Genomic DNA, 18,789 nt, shown 5'->3' with positions numbered 1-18,789 from the left:
CTAGCAACTAATACTTTTGTATATATTTGTTGCAATAAGTTAAAACTGTGGAAATATGTAGGACAAAATTCATAGTTACACATTGTTGGAAATATTCCTGCCTCAGAATAAGTAAACTGTTAAATTTTCTTTTCACTGCTCTTTTTCTTACAGTGCTTCAACTGATGTCACTTTGTACCAGATTATACTAATTTTTACACGAAATTCTTACAATTGACTGAGAAATCAAAACCAGTGAAAATTTGCGAGAAACAACAGATTAAACCTGGGTAAAATGATTTTTTTAGTCCCATCTGTAATCAGAAGCCTCGTGGCAATCTCTATCGATTTCGTCACTAAAGTGGCTCGGAGGAGAAACTTACACAGAAAAAGTGGTGAAGGTAAAAAAATATATCACTACTGTTTTGCAAGATAGTATGTATATTGATGCAGTTCTTGTATTGTGCATGATAGTATGTGTACCGATAGAATAATTCTGCTATTCTCTCTCTTAAATCTACATTGTTTTAACTGTCGTGGTTCGTGTTATACCAATTCTCTCAGATGTAAAAATACGTTATCTATGATGAGTTTCATGATTTTAGGGAGTATATTTTTTAGTGCAGCAAAAAGGTTAAAAAATCAAACTAGAGAAACCTCAAATGGCACAGAGTGTTTGAGCTTAAATGTCTCTATTTGAATATGATTTCTCATACAAGTTGGTGTGATTTACACATAATTTTCAGTTTCCATTTTGTTTATGGTATGTATACATGTCTCTAACATAAGAAGACTATCAACATATTCAGGTGTACATAAATGCTCAACTTTGTATGTACAGACACACAAAAGCCTCGGGTTGAGCTGATGCAGTGTCCTGATCAGAAGATACTGTCGGGGCAGCCATATTCGAGATCAAGCTGTCCTTGCAGCTCAATTGTATGCCTGTTTGCAGACAGCACAAACGGGAGATCTCCGCTCTCACTAGAGAACATCCCTCCATATCCATCATCACTCCCCACCCTCGTCTCAATTTGAGTATTCTCATCTTGAATCTCTTCTTCCGAGACATACGAGTTCTTCTCAAGGAGCTCTCTGAACAGGGACGACCGAAAGAGCAGGCTCAAGGCCGTTGGAGAAGGCTTGCTGCAAGGACTCATGGGGTTCTTGCAAGAAAACGATTCTTGAAGGTCCGCTGCACTATAAGCTTTTCTTTTCAAACAGGGAGACAGAGGTTGAGATTCCTCCCTTGCTAAGTAAGCTGGTGCCAAAGGCGGCAGATCTATCCCCATCTTCGTGTCTTGAGCGGCCGTGACGGGGGCATTTGCTCCCGGCTTCAGCCACCTGATGTAGTTGCTCAAGTCAAAATTGGTGACAGCGTTGATCCCTCTGTACTCTATCGCTGCAATATCATACGCGCGTGCTGCCTCTTCCTGAGTACCTGCAATGGATGGAAACCACAGTTTCAGCAACACGAATCCGAGCATGAACTGAACAAATGGGACTAAGACGAAACTTACTGTAAGTGCCAAGATAGAGGTACTTGTTCCCAAACACCCTTCCTATCCTTGCTTCCCATCTTCCATTGTGATGATGTCTGCATTTTGTAATCACCTCTTATGATTAGATATCAGATGTTTTTGCTTTGTCACATGATTATATTTATATTGAACAAGTTGGCACTACCTTGCAACTCCTCTGTACTTAGAAACACCTCTTGAAAATCCACTACTTTTCCTACATTAGCATCAATAAATTTAGCATGATTCTGATAAAGAAAAATAAAATGGTAGGAGTTAATAAAACCACATCAGTACCTTCTCAATGATGCTAGATACTCTTCTTTTGTTGTACTTTGCATCACTCCAATTTCTACCTCATAATCAGAAATCTGCACATGATGTGTTACAGTTAATTGGTTGAAGAAAAAACAAGAAAAAATATACTTATGTTGATATTCATACTGGGAAATTAGTGAAAGTTGATGTTCCCCAATATTTAAGTGCAGCTAAATCATAAGCTCTTGCTGCAGCTTCCTCATCATCATAAGCCCCTGATAAATATTCATAAATATCAGTCCCAATTAAAATCTTTGTAAAAACAACAACACCTGAGGAAGATGTGAATTCACTCACCAAGATAAACTGCACATTTACAGTTTCCATTCCAAGCACAAAACCATGAAAAGGAAAAACACAAGAGTTTAAAGTCAGATGCTACTTTATGAAAGAAAAAGAGTTATTTTAGGGAAATGAAGAAAGTGAAAAGAAGAAGAAACTTAACCAACCTTGTTTGCCTTTTTTCTTCTGAGAAGTATTCCATGACAGTTTATCCCACAAGTGTGCTTCATATCTGCCAGTCCATCTATGCCTGCTCACGCCGCGGTATTTGGAGCTTCTCTTCACGGTGGTGGCTGCAGCCGCCTGCTTGGGCTCCGCCACTGATGCCTTATCTTCAGAGACAGAGGGATCTCTTCGCCTGCGCTTGACGCGTGTGGTGTCTTCGTGCATGGCTGCATGGAGCCTTGCCTCGCTCTTTATCATCCTCATCGCCATCGCCATCTTTTGCTTGCAGCTTCTGCTCTTTTTCCTTACATAAACTGGAATCTGGATTCATCTATGTATATATATATATATAGACAGCATTGCAACAATGCTGTTTTTGGAGTTATTATGTTGTGTCTTTAGCTCTAGCAACCTCGATGGAAACGAGGCCGACTTCGGACAACTTGCTTTTTATATCCTATTCTTTGGTGGAAGGATCCGAGCGGAAATAGAAATTTATTTTGGTAGAGACTATATATTCTAAATATAGAAGCTAACTCGGTTGGGGACTTAAATCCCTCGTTAACTATTAATAAACTATACTTCTACACATAATTGATATATCACAAACTAATTTATGCCATTATATATGTGAGGAATGTTGTAAAATTTTTTTTTTTTTTTTTTTTAATGTTGCTAAGCTATATTGATTTTGGACAATAATTCATTTTGTGCCCAACATGTTGTCAAAGTAAAATTAGTTAGTAAGGAGTGTATTTTTTCAAAGGACATTGACAGGTAACATAAGCAAAAATATAAAATGATATCAGTGTGGAATTTTCAAATGACATTGACAGGTAGCATAATAAGTTTAGACTTGAGCATTTTATTGGATTCATCGTCTACATTATTTAATTAAATTTAATACCAATAGTCTAATACTCTAATTTTTGTCCTATACTAAGCATCAATTTATGTGCCTCTAAAGGGGGAGTGTGTCTAAATTATGCTGGGCGATTCAAACTATGGAATCAACCGTTGTAATATTCTCTATATTTCATTTTTAAGGATAAAAATATCCAACAAAACAAATAGAAGGTTTGTTGGCGCAAAACGTCATAAATTTTTACGTGAATTGAAGAAACAGCCACATTTTGCATTATTAAGACATCAAGGGATCATTTTATTTAGTAGTGGATGTGATAGATAAGCTTGGTGGGATAGAGCAAGATTTGAGTGTTTGAGTTATTTAATTTTATGTTTCGATTAATCGATTATGATATCAAAAAAAAAAATTGAAGGATGATTATTGAAATAAAAATATATATAATTATCCCTTACAATCTTAAATAAGAGGACAAACAAAATCAATAATACTTGTTGTTTAGGTATTTTTTGGATTTGTATTGTAAATTGGAGAGTGAATGAATCATTTATACAACTTTGAGGTTATAAAAATTAATTATTTGTTTGGGTGGTTAGGTGCAGACTATGTTATTTATCACTAACATATACTCCCTCCGTCTCGCTTTAGGAATCCCGGTTGAGTCGGACACATGTTTTAAGAATAAAGTGTTTGGGTGTGTAATAAATAAATATTGTAGTGGATGTTGGGACTCACTTTTAATTGAGTGTCCAATAAATAAATGTTATAGTGGATGTTGGGACCCACTTTTAACATTTTTTTTATTAGTTGTAGTGGTTGCGACCCACTTTTAACACTTTATTATTTTTTATTAATTTATTTCAACCGGGACTCCTAAAGCGGGACGCCCAAAATTGATCAACCAGGACTCCTAAAGCGGGACGGAGGGAGTAATATAGTAGTTGATACTAATTTTAATGCATAATTTATAAATAAGAAGAAAAAATAATTAATTATAGGTAACTAATTTTTGTAGACGGTTCAAAATAAAAAATAAAAAAAACTCCTACATGACTATTGGTTGTGGCCGAATGTAATATTTGTATGCAAAAAAAAAGAAGTTTTTTAAAGCATTTGTTAATTGAATAAACTCAAAATCAATTTATGAAAGAATATAAATTACAGTTGAGTTGATTATAATGAGAGTGCGAATTCGAAGTCGGGAATAAAGATTAATAATTGGGCCTCATTTTAAATACTAATTGGGCTATTGAATAATGTGGCCCATTATCAGTTGAGCCCAAACGGAGAGCCACGTGCCGACCACGTGAGCTCCCTCATTTCTGCTGCTGTATATGTTGGCGCCACAGTTATATTGTGCGCACCCCACTCAGTATAAATACCCTCTCCCGCGCCCCTGCCTAACTCTCGCTTCCCAACCATGGCGGACGGTCATTCCTTCAACAATATCTCTCTCGGTGGTCGCGGAGGAACTGTGAGTGATTCATTTTGCTCCGTTTTGTTCATTGTCGAATTAATTCATCATTTTTTACTATTTCGTGTCCTAATTTTGGTGGCTGTATACCCTAACCCTAGTTTTAGTGTGTGTGTGTTGTTGCATCAGAAAAGCTGTTACATCGATTTTTCCTGTGTTAATCCATGTTGTCGTGCCAAAATTAGGGTTTTTTGTGGACGAGGTGATCAGAATTTGTTGGATGTTTAGAGTGTTTCTGACAATTGTATTGTGGTAGGATCTGTTAACTGAGCTGCCTTCTTTGGTTAGCCTGTCGAAATGTGATATTTTTGTGTCAAAATCTTTCTGGGTGGACATGGATAAGTTGAATTGGGGATCTCAAGCTGAATGGACTAGATTTTCTTTGAGAGTTAGTTGAACTCTTGAAGGGAAAGAAGAAAATAGCGAAACAGAGAAGATGAAAAGTTGAAATTAGTGGTTCTGTGATGTGAATTTTTAGTTTGCGAGAATCTGGTGATGTTATTCTTGAGTACTACTTTTTGTTGTCATTGAAAAAATGAAATTGAGTCCTGCCCTCGCTTGCAGAATCCAGGACAACTTAAAGTCCACTCAGGTGGGATACTATGGAAGAAACTAGGAGGTGGCAAGGCTGTGGATGTTGATAAATCCGATTTGCTGGGCCTTACATGGATGAAAGTACCTCGATCTAACCAACTTGGAGTTCGGACCAAAGATGGCCTCAACTACAAGTTCACTGGTTTCCGGGATCAGGTGGGTGTGTTATCTCATTTCATGTTTTTTAAGAACTGTGAGTTTCCAAGAACGAGATTCTTTACTTGAGTCATAACTGGATCAAACTTCCTGTAATTTAAAAAGTTGCAGTATGGGGAAAAGCTATTTGTGTTTATCAATTTGTGATGCAGTTAAAAGTGATCTATTCATACTCTGCATGTATTCTCATCACCACCTTGTCATGCCTCCAATGGAGGAGTTACATACTCTAAGAACCACTTGGTATGATAACTTGCCCTTGTGGATGCTTTTTGTGCAGGATGTTGCGAGCCTTAATACATTCTTCCAGTCCAACTTTTCAGCAACTCCAGAGGAGAAGCAGCTTTCTGTCAGTGGAAAAAATTGGGGAGAAGTTGATTTAAATGGTATTGTATACCTCCCATTACATTTGATGTATTCTTTTTGTCGCCATAAGGTAGTTTGTCATCATATAGATATGTCTGTAGATGCTCAATTGATTCATTTGAAACAATGTCAACATTTTTGTCTTTTTTTGCTAGTATGGTATCCTTGTTGGCATCGAATCTTTAGGATCAAGTGAATGTGATTGTTTGATGTATGGATAGCTTATACACTCTTTTGATTCCCAGGGAATACGCTTACTTTTCTTGTGGGCAATAAGCAAGCATTTGAGATATCTCTAGCGGACGTAGCACAAACCCAGCTACAAGGGAAAACTGATGTCATGTTGGAATTCCATGTTGATGATACAACTGGTGCCAACGAGGTACTTATTATTCCATGTAATTTATTATTCATGGCTATCTGGTGTTCATTGCATCTACCGTGATACATAGAAAAATATTGTGTAAGATTTATCGTCAATCTAGATTGATTTCCTGTTATTTGGTAATTTCTTGCTAATTTGATAAATATATTATTTCTTGCAGAAAGATTCATTAATGGAAATAAGTTTCCACATTCCTAATTCAAACACTCAATTTGTTGGTGATGAAAATCGACCTTCTGCTCAGGTATTTCTTTTACATGAATCCTGTATGTTGGTTATCTTTCAGTCATTTCGGCATTAGTAATATGCCCATTTTGCAGGTATTCAGAGACAAGATTGTCTCAATGGCAGATGTTGGAGCAGGAGGTGAAGAAGCTGTTGTTACATTTGATGGGATTGCCATACTTACTCCTAGGTGTGTTACCTCAGTTTCTAGAATAATTTTGAATAAGTTGCAGCCCGACATCAGTAATCTCTCTGGTGCAGTTCTGACATTATTTTTTGTTCAGGGGACGATACAGTGTCGAACTTCATCTTTCCTTTTTACGTCTCCAAGGACAAGCTAATGACTTCAAAATTCAGTACAGCAGTGTAGTTCGTGTTTTTTGGTTGCCTAAGGTACTTTCTTTCCCTTCTATAACATCCTATATGAATGGTATCTGCACTTATCAATATTGGGAAATCTACTGTATTTATTGTATAATTTTTTCTCAAATAACAGGATATTACCTATTTCATAAATCACCTATAATGGCTATGTTATTTTTTTTTCCTGCAGTTCAACCAACCACACACCTTTGTTGTCGTGACACTCGATCCTCCAATTAGGAAGGGCCAAACCTTGTATCCACATATTGTGATGCAGGTTAATATTTAATAGTTTAATTCTTTAGTTGAACATGAAAATTATAGGATTGATTTGAAGTTTTAATGAGATTCTCCTTTTTTTAATCTCATTACAGTTTGAGACTGATGCTATTATGGACACCACTTTATCAATGAGTGAAGACCTTTACAATTCCAAATACAAAGAAAAGCTTGACCCAGATCACAAGGTAATAACCTATTAATTTATAAAATGCTGATTCACCAGTTAACTCACTGGATCTCAAACTGCTTTCTTGACAGTTGTATTGTAAAGTAGGTAGACCATACCACATTTTCCTTATATTACTCTAATTAACTTTATTTCATATTTACTGGATCCCCTGTCTCCATGGAGTGCTTCCATTTTGTCTGCTTGGGAAGCTGAGAGAAAATATTATATTACATCATCTTTTTCTTAATATTTCAGGGACTCATCCATGAGGTGTTCATTACTATACTGCGTGGTTTGTCTGGTGCCAAAGTCACCAAACCAGGGAAATTCCGCAGTAGTCAGGATGGTTATGCTGTCAAATCATCACTCAAAGCTGAAGATGGAGTTCTATATCCTCTTGAAAAGAGCTTTTTCTTTTTACCCAAGCCACCCACTCTAATTCTTCATGAGGAGGTACAGTATGAAGTTACCTTTTGGGCTTCTTTAATCTTTACTATGTTTAGATGAAATGGCATCTGAGCACTCTTCTGTCCAACATATTATAGATTGACTACGTGGAGTTTGAGAGGCATACTGCTGGAGGTTCAAACATGCATTATTTTGATTTTCTCATCAGACTCAAGACTGAGCAGGAGCACCTTTTCAGAAATATTCAGAGAAATGAGTATCACAATCTCTTTGAATTTGTCAAGTGAGTGCCTCTTGCTTGTTACCTTATTATCTGATTGAACTTCATAGTGAAGTTGGTCATAACTTGGTGTCTGATATTATGATGTTTCAGGGATAAGGATTTGAAGATGATGAATTTCAATGCGGGGAGTGTCCCGAATGCCGAAGGAGTAGCAGCTGTTTTGCAGAGTGATATTGATGATGCTGTTGATCCACATCTCGAGAGAATCAGGAACGAAGCAATTGGAGATGAGAGTGATGAGGAGGTGCAGCTTCTATTTCCTTTTCCCCGTCTTTGTGAAGTACATCACATGCAGATATTTGCAAAATGCTACTACCAACTACAGTTAAATGCTGATTGAATATATTCATCATTTAATGTACAAATTTAATCACAGGATGAAGATTTTGTTATTGATAAAGACGACGGAGGCTCCCCCACTGATGACTCTGGGGGAGACGACTCTGATGCTAGTGACAGCGGAGGGGAGAAAGAGGTAACATCTCTCTGTCTTATCCGTTTTTATTTTTGGATTTGAATAGTTTATGGAGCCCGACTTGAATATATGGTGTGTTATAGGCAACACCAAAAAAGAAGCCCAACAAGGAACCTTCTGCTGCGAAGGCGTCATCTAGTAGGAAAAAGACCAAAGATGACGATGATGATGGAAAGAAGAAGAAACAAAAGAAGAAAAAGGATCCAAATGCTCCCAAAAAAGCAATGAGTTCCTTCATGTTCTTTTCTCAAGCCGAAAGAGAGGTTTGTACCAGCCTAAATATACTCAAGTGTGTTTGAATGTGTCTATCATTGTACCTTAAACTCAATTTGTGCGCTTTACTGTTGCAGGATGTGAAGAAGACTAATCCAGGAATTGCGTTTACAGAAGTAGGAAAAGTACTCGGAGAAAGATGGAATAAGATGACAGGTATTTACCATATTCCACTTTCTACATAGCATTGCTTTTTACTAGCCCAAGGCTGATGCTCTTGTTTATGCAGCCGAGGAGAAGGCTCCATATGAAGCAAAAGCCCGGGCTGACAAGAAACGCTACGGTGATGAGATCAGTGGCTATAAGAATCCACAGCCGATGGCAATCGACTCGCCAGATGGATCTGACACCTCTTAGAGTTCCATTGCTGACGACTGTCCGAGGTTTCATGGAGTCAGTCTACTAGCCTTGAGGTTTTACAGCCGATACATGTGTGTCTTTCTTGTTACACAAAGATCTGTGATATGGCTATAATGCAACCATGTTGATGCATGTGCTTATATAATCTAACCAAATTTAGAGTGATGAAGGTTATGTTTCACATCAAAGGAGTGTTTGGGAATAGATGTAGCCTTTTGAATTATGAAAGTAATTAAATTCATATTATTCTGAGAGCCAAATGCAAGTTGGATTTTATTCAGCATAATTAGTTAATTCATCAACTTCTCGTTAAGTAAAGTGTAACGCTGCATTGGAGCTTATGCAAACATCATCATCTCTAGTTTTTATTTTAATAGCTTATTTTGTTCATTTAACTTGTGTAGAATGTGTAGTTTTTATTTTATTATTCCCCAGAAAGGTATAAAATCAAAACAAAGCTGTTTCATATATGGTAGGAACGAAATTCTCAGGTTTGGAATAGTGCAGAAATGAAGACACAAAAATGATGGAAAAAAACTCACTCGTTTTAACTCATCATCACCATTCTTCAGTCCCATAAATGTACATTCAACAATGTAAACAAACATTCAATGAATAAACAAATCATGAAGCAACTAAAAAACAAAGGTTACACCTCTCTAGCAAGCTTTCCCCACTCTACACCCAAGTGCCCCCGCAAACCTAGTCATCTCCGCCACCTTCTCCCCTGACGCCGCCTCCACATGGTCGTAAAGCTCCGGATGCTTCCCCACAAAATTCTTATCCCCGGACTCAATGAAGAAAGCCCCCCTCAAGAAAATATCTCCCTGCGACCTCCACGTCCATGACTTCCACGTCGACTCAGGCGTGTACTCCCTCTTCGTCACCTCCTTCGCGTACCCGTTCAACGGCGGCGCAATGTACCTGTTCCCCTGGCTTATGATGGTCGGGTTCATGCTCCCTCCGATCGCGTACATGTTCCAATGCGTGTAGTCGTTGTTCACCACGTGGAAGTACCCGAACCGGCACCTCGGCATCCTCTGCACCATCCTCTTCCCGAAGTGGTTGAACGCCACCGTGATTTGCATCTTCTTGTCGATGTAGTGTGCGTCGTTGGCGCCGAAGAGCATCGCCTCGTCGTGATCGGTGAAGTGGCCGTTGGAAATAGTGATACCTGTGGATCCCCAGATGACGTCGATCAATCCGTCGCTGGCACGTGTCATTGACATGTGGTCGATCCAGATGTCGGTGGAGCCGAAGACGGAGATCCCGTCCCCGTCGCTGCGGGTGCGGAACCCGTAGTGGTCGACGGAGTCGCGGATCTCGCCTCCGGTCCCGGGGACGATCCGGTGCATCTTGAGGCCGTGGATGATGACGTTGTGGACGAACTGGATGGTGATGCCGGCGCCGTTGGCGATGTAGACGGACGCGCCACGGCCATCGATGGTCTTGTGGCTCGTCATGATCAGCTCCTGGTTGAGCCGGATCACCATGCTCCGCTCGAAGATGATCCAGAGGGGCTCCTTCTGGATCACCGCGTGGCGGAGGGTGCCCGGCTTGGGGTTGACCATGTCGTTGTCGGAGGAGTCGGTGACCACGTAGATCTTCCCGCCTTTTCCACCCTTGGCCTTGCGCCCGAAACCTAGGGCGCAGTCGGCCAGGCGGAACCGGTTGTTGGCCCAGTTCGGGTCACAACGCCAGCATCGGTCGATGGGGTTTGTCGCCATGCATGGCCCGGTGTAAACCCTGTGTGACAACTCCCTCCTTGTGTTGTTCGAGCCCTCGAGCTCATTAAGAGTCCTATAATAACGTTTTACCAATTAGACTGAGTGTTGATTTGTTTTCATTTAAGACATGACATTGACATAGCATGTGATATTAATGTTAAAGATGCATAAATAAAGATAGTCGGGGTTCAAAAAAAAATTTAAAATATGTTTTTGATTATTGATGATACCTTTTTATAACAAATTGCATAAATTTGAAGACTTATAAAAGAATAAACAAAAAGTAAGCATGGTATGGACTTAAGCCCCTTGACTGTTTGTTCGCTGTATAATTGTACCTATGGGTGTGTTCATTGAAATGACTGACAACTTTAGCCGGCATTGGCTCATAAGTTGCCAAGGTGCGATTCCAGGCTTCTGCAGCTTTCTTAGACCAATAATCATCATAATGACTGATATTAGCCGAGGCGAATGGAAGAACCAAAACAAAGATGAGCGAGAGCGAATATAACCCCCCTCGCCCCATTTTGTATCCTTTGTTTTTTTATTCACGGTCAGGTCAAATGGAACCCTTAAAGATTTATTTTAGGGGTTCCCGACCGTGTTGTTGAAATCATGCCAAGACAGAGTAATTCTGGGATGTTTTATTGATTTTTCATGTTGTAAGATTGCGTTTATATACAACATTATCTCAGGTGCAAAAACTGCGGGGAACCATTATCAGATTCAGTGGTAATGCCTATTTTTGAAATTAATAGAGGACTTTTTCGTTCAAGTTAATTTAGGTAATATAACATGTGGTGGCCTTCAATGTTTCAAAAAAACAGACCTAATTGGTTAATTCGATTAATTCTACCGCGAATCAATGTTTGGTCAATCCGATTCATACGTTAAGATGTTTGGTCCCCAAAATAAACTCTCAAGTATTCGGTATATTTTTGCGTCACTCTGAAATGGTGTGGCTGACATATTACATTATTTTCTTCATCGTAGTGATTTCTTTTTATTTCAATTTCATTTATTTATCTGCTTCTGTATAATAACCTATTGTTTAATAAAATAATGAAGGGTGGTCATGTAGCTCAGTAGCTCACATACGGTTATGATTAATGACTTTATTCCGAATTCAATCCAGCAACATACTAGTATATAAAATTTAAATTAATACAGTAGCACATATGCCATTCAGTCAGCTTACGGGGTTTCAATAAATTCGTTTAGTTACCTTATTGATATCAAATTACTATGAAGTTCGATGTTCACTTGATAACACATTCGATTTTCCAATTTTTTTTCTTTGACCTCTCATTTTTATTTCATCATTTCAAATACAAGAGCCTACAGAATACATCAATACAAAGGTGATAGACCAGAGACCAGTAAATTCTTTTATTCTTCTTCTTCTACTTTTATTAAATCTTCTTCGGCTCTATCTGTGGTTTTAATTAAAGAAAATTTAGAAAAACAATACTCAAGTGATTTTCATATTAAAAATTATTTAGGGATCTATATTTTTAAATAGTACGTATACTGTAGAATAAAAGTCAGAATGTTGGACGATGTTGCCAGTACGGGTGCACATTGGTAACCAGAGGAGCCGTTAGTCGTGGGGTAGATGAAACAGAGAACGCGACTAGACGAGAATGTTGTGCGAGAGGTATTCGTTAAAGCAGAAAACTTTGCTGTGAGAAAATTCAGAAAAATTGAAATTTCGAAAAACAAACCAGATTTATTCAATATTATCAGCTTGATATACAATATCCAGAGATAGTGGAAACTATATAGTACTACTATTGGTTAATTAAAATGAAACCAAACTTTATGTAGTACTAGTATTGATGTAACGCTAACGCATAGTATATAAAAACATATAAATATATGGGTCGGCAGGTGAGGGTGAGTCGTCACTCTAGCTAATAGAGATACCTTTACGAAAAGAAATCAAATGTGCCAAGCTGCTAATCTTAAGCTATATTCTAGGATAACTAGGTACCTATATATACTAGTAATAACATGAAATAAAAGAGAGCTCAACAAAAGGTAGTCAGACGACAAAATTAAAATATTCCTTACTTCTTAGTATAATCAAGTATGGAAATGTATACACATGCATTCTACAATTAATAAAAATAACTACTTAAATTCACATGAACACTTTAAAATTAAAACTAATGAAGATATTGTGCACGTAGATAAATTCATGATAATAGTATTTAGTTAGCTTAAAAATTGAAATTAAGTGCTAAAATAATTGCATACCCTTAAAGTGATACATAAATTTTCGAAATTGAAAAAAAAAAATTAAAAATAACGAAAACGTTTGAAAATGGAAGACGGGTGAAACACCAAAACATGAGATAGAGCTAGGGTTTCGAAGTGATAAATATATATACTCTTTATTGTTGGAAAAGAAAAAATCGAGTATAAATTTGGCCTCACTTTTTGCTTTTAACAAAAGACATTTCATGCGGAGCAAATTGATAGAAAATGAAATACTCACTATAAAAAGAAAAGGGAGAAAAGCACACGTATTGAAACCACACTCAACCACCTAAACTTTTCCTAGATCTCCTATAATATTTAATCTTCGAAATTGGTTATTGTCAACACACCAACATATAAAGATACATTTGAAACAAATATCAAGATAAAACATTACAAATAGTCCTAATTTGCAAATAGTGTTTGATTTTATGTTTCCTTACCTCACAGTATATGCCATTTTGCGACAGATGACCTCGGAATAATTCCATGTGTTATCAAATTTAGAGAATGATAAATACACCATCCCTACAAAATTCACAGCTTATTTCAATAGTTATAAGGGGAAAAAAAGTCGACATTCTTTGTTCCTGGGGAATAAAAACAAGAATAAATAAAAATAATTATAGTAATGGCCCCAGCTGTCTGATATCACTGAAAGCATATTAAAGAATTCGAACAAATTTGAGCTGAAAATTTCTCACCAATGGCCCACCTGTCGACGCTCAACAGCAACCTAGGCCGAGTGATCGGATAGATTCACTAACTTTGCAAGATTCCAAACCCTGGTCCAAGCCCAAGTGGTTATGAGTAATCAACCTCAAATCTAGATAGTGAACACAAAAATTTAACTGAAAAAGAAAAAGGGAGCTTGAAGAAGAAACGCTATGACCTTTTATTTTTCTGGCAAAATTTCAAGCTTTATAGCAGCACTCTAGAACACTTATTCTCACACTTTTAACATAAATAGCAAAATTCTTTCTTCACTGTAGTTGTTACTCAAGATTTAACTTACTTCTCTTGCAATGCACTTCTTTATTCCTCCATCGAAGATCTGACACAAATGCTCAAGATTAAGGTTCGATTTGACAGATGATAGTTTTATATGAGGAAAGTATATAACATGGTTCGGCAAGAAAAAAGAGCAAAGAGAAAAACAGTCTATATCAAACAAATTGAACTTGATGCAACATACTATATTTTCAAGAGCTGATTGGCTTAAAATTGGAATGGAAAGTTAAACTAAGGAGGAGAACCATCACCAATCAAGGAATTTTTACTTTCCTTTATATATTCCACACTATGCCTATAATCTAGGATTGCTAGGCTTTAAATGAAGAAGGTAGAAAGGATCTAACCACAAGAAGAACTGGAATCAAACTTTATGAATCAGGATGATTGCAATGGACTGACTGTTAATCAAAATCTATTCGAGATTAGCCCTATTAAAATGATTAATGATAGAATTAGAAAGTTACATCTGCAGAGAAACTTGTGCATATTGTGCATATGAAATATCACTTGAGGAAGATTCTCTGAAAAGAGGTAATCTAATCTGCCACCTTTTCCTTCAATAATCAGGCATCGCATCAACATAAGCATATAAAATCTCAGCACATATATATATCCAGAGCATGAAAAAAAGGAAGCATTTCACCACTTCCATCAAATAAAAAAAAGCAATGATCACCCTAACTGATGTCTACCATGTTATTGCATCGATAATCCCCCTCTATGTCGCCATGACTGCAGCGTTGCTGTCGATAAAATGGTGGAAACTATTTACACCAGATCAGTGTTCCGGCATCAACAAATTTGTTGCAAATTTTTCAATCCCCCTTTTATCTTTCAAGGTAATCTCATCAAACAATCCTTATAAGATGAACCTGAAACTGGTATCTGCTGATTTCCTTCAAAAGTTTCTTGCTCTCATCATACTGGCTGCAATAGCCAAAATAAGATCCAGAGGGAGCCTGAGTTGGGTGATAACGGGTCTCTCCTTGTCGACATTGCCTAATACATTGATATTAGGACTCCCACTGATAGAGGCTATGTATGGGAAAGAAGCATCAACCCTCCTGGCCCAAATAGTTGTATTACAAAGCCTTATTTGGTACAACCTTCTGTTAGTTCTTTTTGAGATTAATGCTACAGAGGAATCCATCAATGCAACATCATCTTCAGAAGTAACAGGTATGCATGGAGAGTTTATGTTAATAATTAAATTTTTACTTTTAGACTCATCTAGCTTCTATTATATGCTCCCTCCATCAATAGTGATCTTCCAAATTTCTTCAGTCTTAAAGATTGCTAAATTTTTGGGCCCTACTACTTTAAGTTTTGCCTCCGCCAATGTTATTTACACTTGCACACATATGAATACTCAAACAAGTCTGGAAGAATTTGGTCAATTCTTTATAGTCTAGAAGAAAGTAAATCAACAAACATTATAAGGAGCAAACAAAGACAAGGTAGAACAATTAGAAATAGGCATAGATTTGAATGAAAGCAGAAAATCAAGTCTCCAATTGAAATACTTGGCCAAGCAGCCTATGTAACAGCCCAGTCAATGACAGATACTTCACTAAATCCATTCATTTTATCTGCAAGATTGGTTTCACCCATTTAATCCCTTCCCCAAGAACAGAGAACTAAAAGCCACCTGAATTTGTCATGTTTTCTTTGCTTACTAAGATTTCAAAATTTCAAGGCCATAACAAAATAATGCTGCATGAATGTTACTACAGTGAAAATATTCTAATTGAGCTACTTTTTTCTGCCAATTACTTTGATTTAATAAGTGTGAACATTTCTTTGAAGGAGCAGTGGAGAGTCCACAAAGAGCAGAAGCAATGAATGTAGACGAGAAAGATGAAGGAATCAAAGATCTGAGGAAAAGAAACATAAAAATTATTATCTCAACAGTAGGAAAGAAGCTTATCAGAAATCCCAACACATATGCCACCTTTGTTGGCATTTTATGGGCATGCATACATTTCAGGTAATACAAACAAAACTCATGCAGACTATTGGCTGTTGTAACCAATTGGTGGTAAAGAGTTTGACTATCCCAGAACACCATAGATCAACTGTAAGTCTCACATTACGACTGTCATTATGTGCAGGTGGTCAGTAAAATTGCCTAAAATAATTGAAAATTCAGTTACACTATTGTCAGATGGAGGACTTGGAATGGCTATGTTCAGCTTAGGTATGCATGTTTAAAGTTTTACTTCTATCAGATGCCGTTCATGCACACAAAAACACACTCATACGCACAAGGGAATTCCTTCTACCTCCTTAATCTTTTTCTGGTCAGGCCTATTCATGGCTTCACAACCCAGAGTGATTGCCTGTGGTACCAGAAAAGCAGTATTAGCCATGGCGATGAAGTTTCTAGTAGGCCCATTGCTCATGTCCGTGCCCTCATTAGCACTTGGACTAAGAGGAACATTACTTAAAGTTGCAATTGTGCAGGTTCGTAAGTATCATTGTCTCTAGTCATATCAGTACCTGAGAATTATTCTTTATTCAATGTTAAAACTTAGCAGAAGAATTTATAAACATGGTGCAAAAACAAGAAAAATTTCAGAAACTGTTTATTTTACCTGTAGGGTTATATTGAAAGGTACTGCTGGCAACTAGGGAGAATTATTTCAAATGCATTTGGAACAAATCTATAGTTGAGTGTCATTTATTTGTAGCTATATTTGGTTGATCAATGCAGTATAGGTTTTAGGTTGATTAGCAGCAAACATATATGCAAAAAACACTAAATAAAGAACTGATTGTAGAACAAAGTCAGAGACTCGAGGAAAAGAAATATGTTCATGAACATCATTTTATTCATTCATCAAAATGTCATTTAACATGTAGAATAGCGCCAGGAATTTGAAAATAGAGAAAAAGGGATAAGAGAAACTTAAAACTGTTTCTGATTGTATGAATGGAGCACATATTTGGTGCAAACAATTCAACTTACTGAGATTTTGTTAGAACTCCAAGTTCCACTATATGTTTGTTTAGAGAGCTTACAAAAAATGCCGGTTCTAAATCTCACTTTCCAGACATGATATTAAAATCTCAGCAAAAAATGTCTCCCATATTAAAATCCCCACAACTATTTCAATTTTCAAATATGATTTTTACTAAAGTCAACATTCTAGACAAACATTACTACTCCCCAATTCTCCAAATTCTCAAACAAACAACTCTATGCAAGTGCTTAAATCACTCATTTCAAGGTTCAGAGGGGGAAAGAAAACTGGAGACCTAGTGCCCAAATTTTTTCGGAATGATAGTGCATCACAGAACATAGTCATGGTGTCAGACTTAAGCAATAAGCATATCTCATCACGACTCAAACAACTAAGTACTTCCAGTGAAATAGTCGCCAGCCACAACCTCGCTTTTTAAAAACAATGCTTGGATACATAGATCGTCCACCTCAAATTGAATTCATGAATTGCACAAGTTCAAATCGGCATTCCTTCTGCAAATGCTTTCTACATATAGCCTAATGGAAACAGAAATTGAGTAAACCAAGCACAATTAAACAGTCATTATAACGAGAGCAACAAGTGTGTGTGAGAACAATAGAACCTACACCAACACGTCAAAATGAAAGGCAATATTCACATGAATCATCCAACACGATTGAAATATCCACATGAATCTTACTGCAAATTCCGCGCGCGCGGGAGAGAGAAGCAGAGGCGTGGACTGAATTGAGAGCATCAACTCTTTTTAATCTTGCAGTTTAAGTTGCGATGCTTTTTAATTTGATCGCTCAATGTCAAAATAAATCAGTAATTTAGGCTTTGTGTTTGTGTGGAGTAATTTTAGCCTTTTCAAAATTTTATCACATACTATTGGAGTTAATTTCCTACTATAAAAGTATGAAATTTGATCAATTGGTTTGACTTATAGTACAATTTTTAACATAATAAATCACGATGTTTTAGATTATCACATCAACTGAATTTGGTTTACTTTACTTTTTATGTACTGTATTTTAGTTTCTTTAAAGTAAAACGACATCGCTTAGTCGTCCACATTATTATATTAATATAATATAATTATATCACTGTTAATTGATATCACTAATTAAAAGTGAGGGATAACAAAAGGGAAAAAGGATGATAAATTTAAAATAATATCAAAGTTAGTACATAACTAAAATAATATCAGATTTAAAATGTTAAAAGTGTAAAAAGACCAAATTGCCCAAACCCCTCAAATTAATATCAAAGGGTATTTTCGTACCAAAAAAAGCCAAAAGGATCAATTTCGAGATAAACCTTAGTCCAGGGACTATGGGCGAGATAAACCCCTAGTCCAGGAATGTCTTTGATTTATCATTCAAATTTTGAAATATAAGACGGTTCATAATTTAACCAATTTTTGTGATTTTTATTCGACTAACCCATTAAATTATATACGATGTTTTCTCTGTTACACTAAAGTGTTATTTTTCTTTTTCTGAGGTTCCATAAAACGCAATACGATTTTAGAATGAGAACATCAAATGTATTTATTTCTTGTATTATCTATGCTACATCATACTACTAATGGCCAATGGTCCACAAAATCTTCATGTGATGACAAGGAGAATGTTTAATTGGGATCTTTTAACCTAACTTACGTCACAATACTCCCTCCATTCCGCTTTAGCAGTCCTATTGACTTTTCTGCTATCTTTTTGTAAAAATGATAAAATATAGTTAAGGAGGAGAAATGGTGGATTAAGAGAGAGAATAATATAGAGAAGAGTCTTATCTACATTATTGTCTCTCTTACTTTACCATTTCTCCACTTTAAGTCTTTAACTATTTTTTATCATTTTTACAAAAAGAGGA

At 36.7% G+C, this 18,789-nt stretch overlaps 4 protein-coding genes across 4 annotated transcripts; 2 read left to right on the top strand and 2 right to left on the bottom strand.

The window, feature by feature from the left end:
* Positions 1-707: 707 nt before the first annotated feature.
* On the bottom strand, positions 708-2,563 carry LOC125198572 (ethylene-responsive transcription factor WRI1-like). Its single transcript, XM_048096891.1, has 7 exons — positions 2,267-2,563; positions 2,115-2,123; positions 1,944-2,032; positions 1,797-1,870; positions 1,666-1,716; positions 1,500-1,576; positions 708-1,420 (listed from the first exon to the last, which is right to left on the bottom strand). The coding sequence occupies exons 1-7, from the start codon at positions 2,538-2,540 to the stop codon at positions 861-863; spliced, it is 1,134 nt and encodes a 377-aa protein (XP_047952848.1). The 5' UTR covers positions 2,541-2,563; the 3' UTR covers positions 708-860.
* A 1,928-nt stretch (positions 2,564-4,491) lies between these two features.
* Positions 4,492-9,222, top strand: LOC125198570 (FACT complex subunit SSRP1-like). The gene is made up of 16 exons (XM_048096889.1): positions 4,492-4,603; positions 5,168-5,353; positions 5,634-5,739; positions 5,965-6,101; positions 6,265-6,348; positions 6,425-6,519; positions 6,614-6,722; positions 6,883-6,969; positions 7,067-7,159; positions 7,399-7,596; positions 7,689-7,834; positions 7,925-8,078; positions 8,211-8,309; positions 8,393-8,572; positions 8,660-8,738; positions 8,812-9,222. The coding sequence occupies exons 1-16, from the start codon at positions 4,550-4,552 to the stop codon at positions 8,937-8,939; spliced, it is 1,935 nt and encodes a 644-aa protein (XP_047952846.1). The 5' UTR covers positions 4,492-4,549; the 3' UTR covers positions 8,940-9,222.
* Positions 9,223-9,466: 244 nt separating this feature from the next.
* Positions 9,467-11,300, bottom strand: LOC125198571 (probable pectate lyase P59). The gene is made up of 2 exons (XM_048096890.1): positions 11,008-11,300; positions 9,467-10,742 (listed from the first exon to the last, which is right to left on the bottom strand). The coding sequence occupies exons 1-2, from the start codon at positions 11,193-11,195 to the stop codon at positions 9,602-9,604; spliced, it is 1,329 nt and encodes a 442-aa protein (XP_047952847.1). The 5' UTR covers positions 11,196-11,300; the 3' UTR covers positions 9,467-9,601.
* A 3,052-nt stretch (positions 11,301-14,352) lies between these two features.
* Positions 14,353-16,432, top strand: LOC125198560 (probable auxin efflux carrier component 1d). The gene is made up of 5 exons (XM_048096878.1): positions 14,353-14,476; positions 14,684-15,124; positions 15,752-15,932; positions 16,057-16,142; positions 16,251-16,432. Exons 1-5 carry the CDS (start codon positions 14,389-14,391, stop codon positions 16,430-16,432), a joined length of 978 nt encoding a protein of 325 aa, XP_047952835.1. The 5' UTR covers positions 14,353-14,388.
* Positions 16,433-18,789: the final 2,357 nt, after the last annotated feature.

The sequence above is a fragment of the Salvia hispanica genome, unplaced genomic scaffold (genome assembly GCF_023119035.1).
Source record: "Salvia hispanica cultivar TCC Black 2014 unplaced genomic scaffold, UniMelb_Shisp_WGS_1.0 HiC_scaffold_167, whole genome shotgun sequence".
Classification (NCBI taxonomy): domain Eukaryota; kingdom Viridiplantae; phylum Streptophyta; class Magnoliopsida; order Lamiales; family Lamiaceae; genus Salvia; species Salvia hispanica.
This window is presented reverse-complemented; position numbering and strand designations above follow the sequence as displayed.

What these genes read in the sequence shown, in the direction of transcription:
- LOC125198572 (XM_048096891.1), bottom strand. Translation starts at nt 2,540, where the DNA reads ATGGCGATGGCGATGAGGATGATAAAGAGCGAGGCAAGGCTCCATGCA. An exon ending in AAGTACAGAGGAGTTGCAAG is followed by an intron (nt 1,577 to 1,665) that starts GTAGTGCCAACT and finishes TACAAAATGCAG; the next exon opens with ACATCATCACAATGGAAGAT. An exon ending in CCTCTATCTTGGCACTTACA is followed by an intron (nt 1,421 to 1,499) that starts GTAAGTTTCGTC and finishes CATCCATTGCAG; the next exon opens with GTACTCAGGAAGAGGCAGCA.
- LOC125198570 (XM_048096889.1), top strand. Translation starts at nt 4,550, where the DNA reads ATGGCGGACGGTCATTCCTTCAACAATATCTCTCTCGGTGGTCGCGGA. An exon ending in ATCCACATATTGTGATGCAG is followed by an intron (nt 6,970 to 7,066) that starts GTTAATATTTAA and finishes ATCTCATTACAG; the next exon opens with TTTGAGACTGATGCTATTAT. An exon ending in AGCTTGACCCAGATCACAAG is followed by an intron (nt 7,160 to 7,398) that starts GTAATAACCTAT and finishes TTAATATTTCAG; the next exon opens with GGACTCATCCATGAGGTGTT.
- LOC125198571 (XM_048096890.1), bottom strand. Translation starts at nt 11,195, where the DNA reads ATGGGGCGAGGGGGGTTATATTCGCTCTCGCTCATCTTTGTTTTGGTT. An exon ending in TTCAATGAACACACCCATAG is followed by an intron (nt 10,743 to 11,007) that starts GTACAATTATAC and finishes ACGTTATTATAG; the next exon opens with GACTCTTAATGAGCTCGAGG.
- LOC125198560 (XM_048096878.1), top strand. Translation starts at nt 14,389, where the DNA reads ATGATAGAATTAGAAAGTTACATCTGCAGAGAAACTTGTGCATATTGT. An exon ending in GGAAGATTCTCTGAAAAGAG is followed by an intron (nt 14,477 to 14,683) that starts GTAATCTAATCT and finishes CCATGACTGCAG; the next exon opens with CGTTGCTGTCGATAAAATGG. An exon ending in AATGGCTATGTTCAGCTTAG is followed by an intron (nt 16,143 to 16,250) that starts GTATGCATGTTT and finishes TTTTCTGGTCAG; the next exon opens with GCCTATTCATGGCTTCACAA.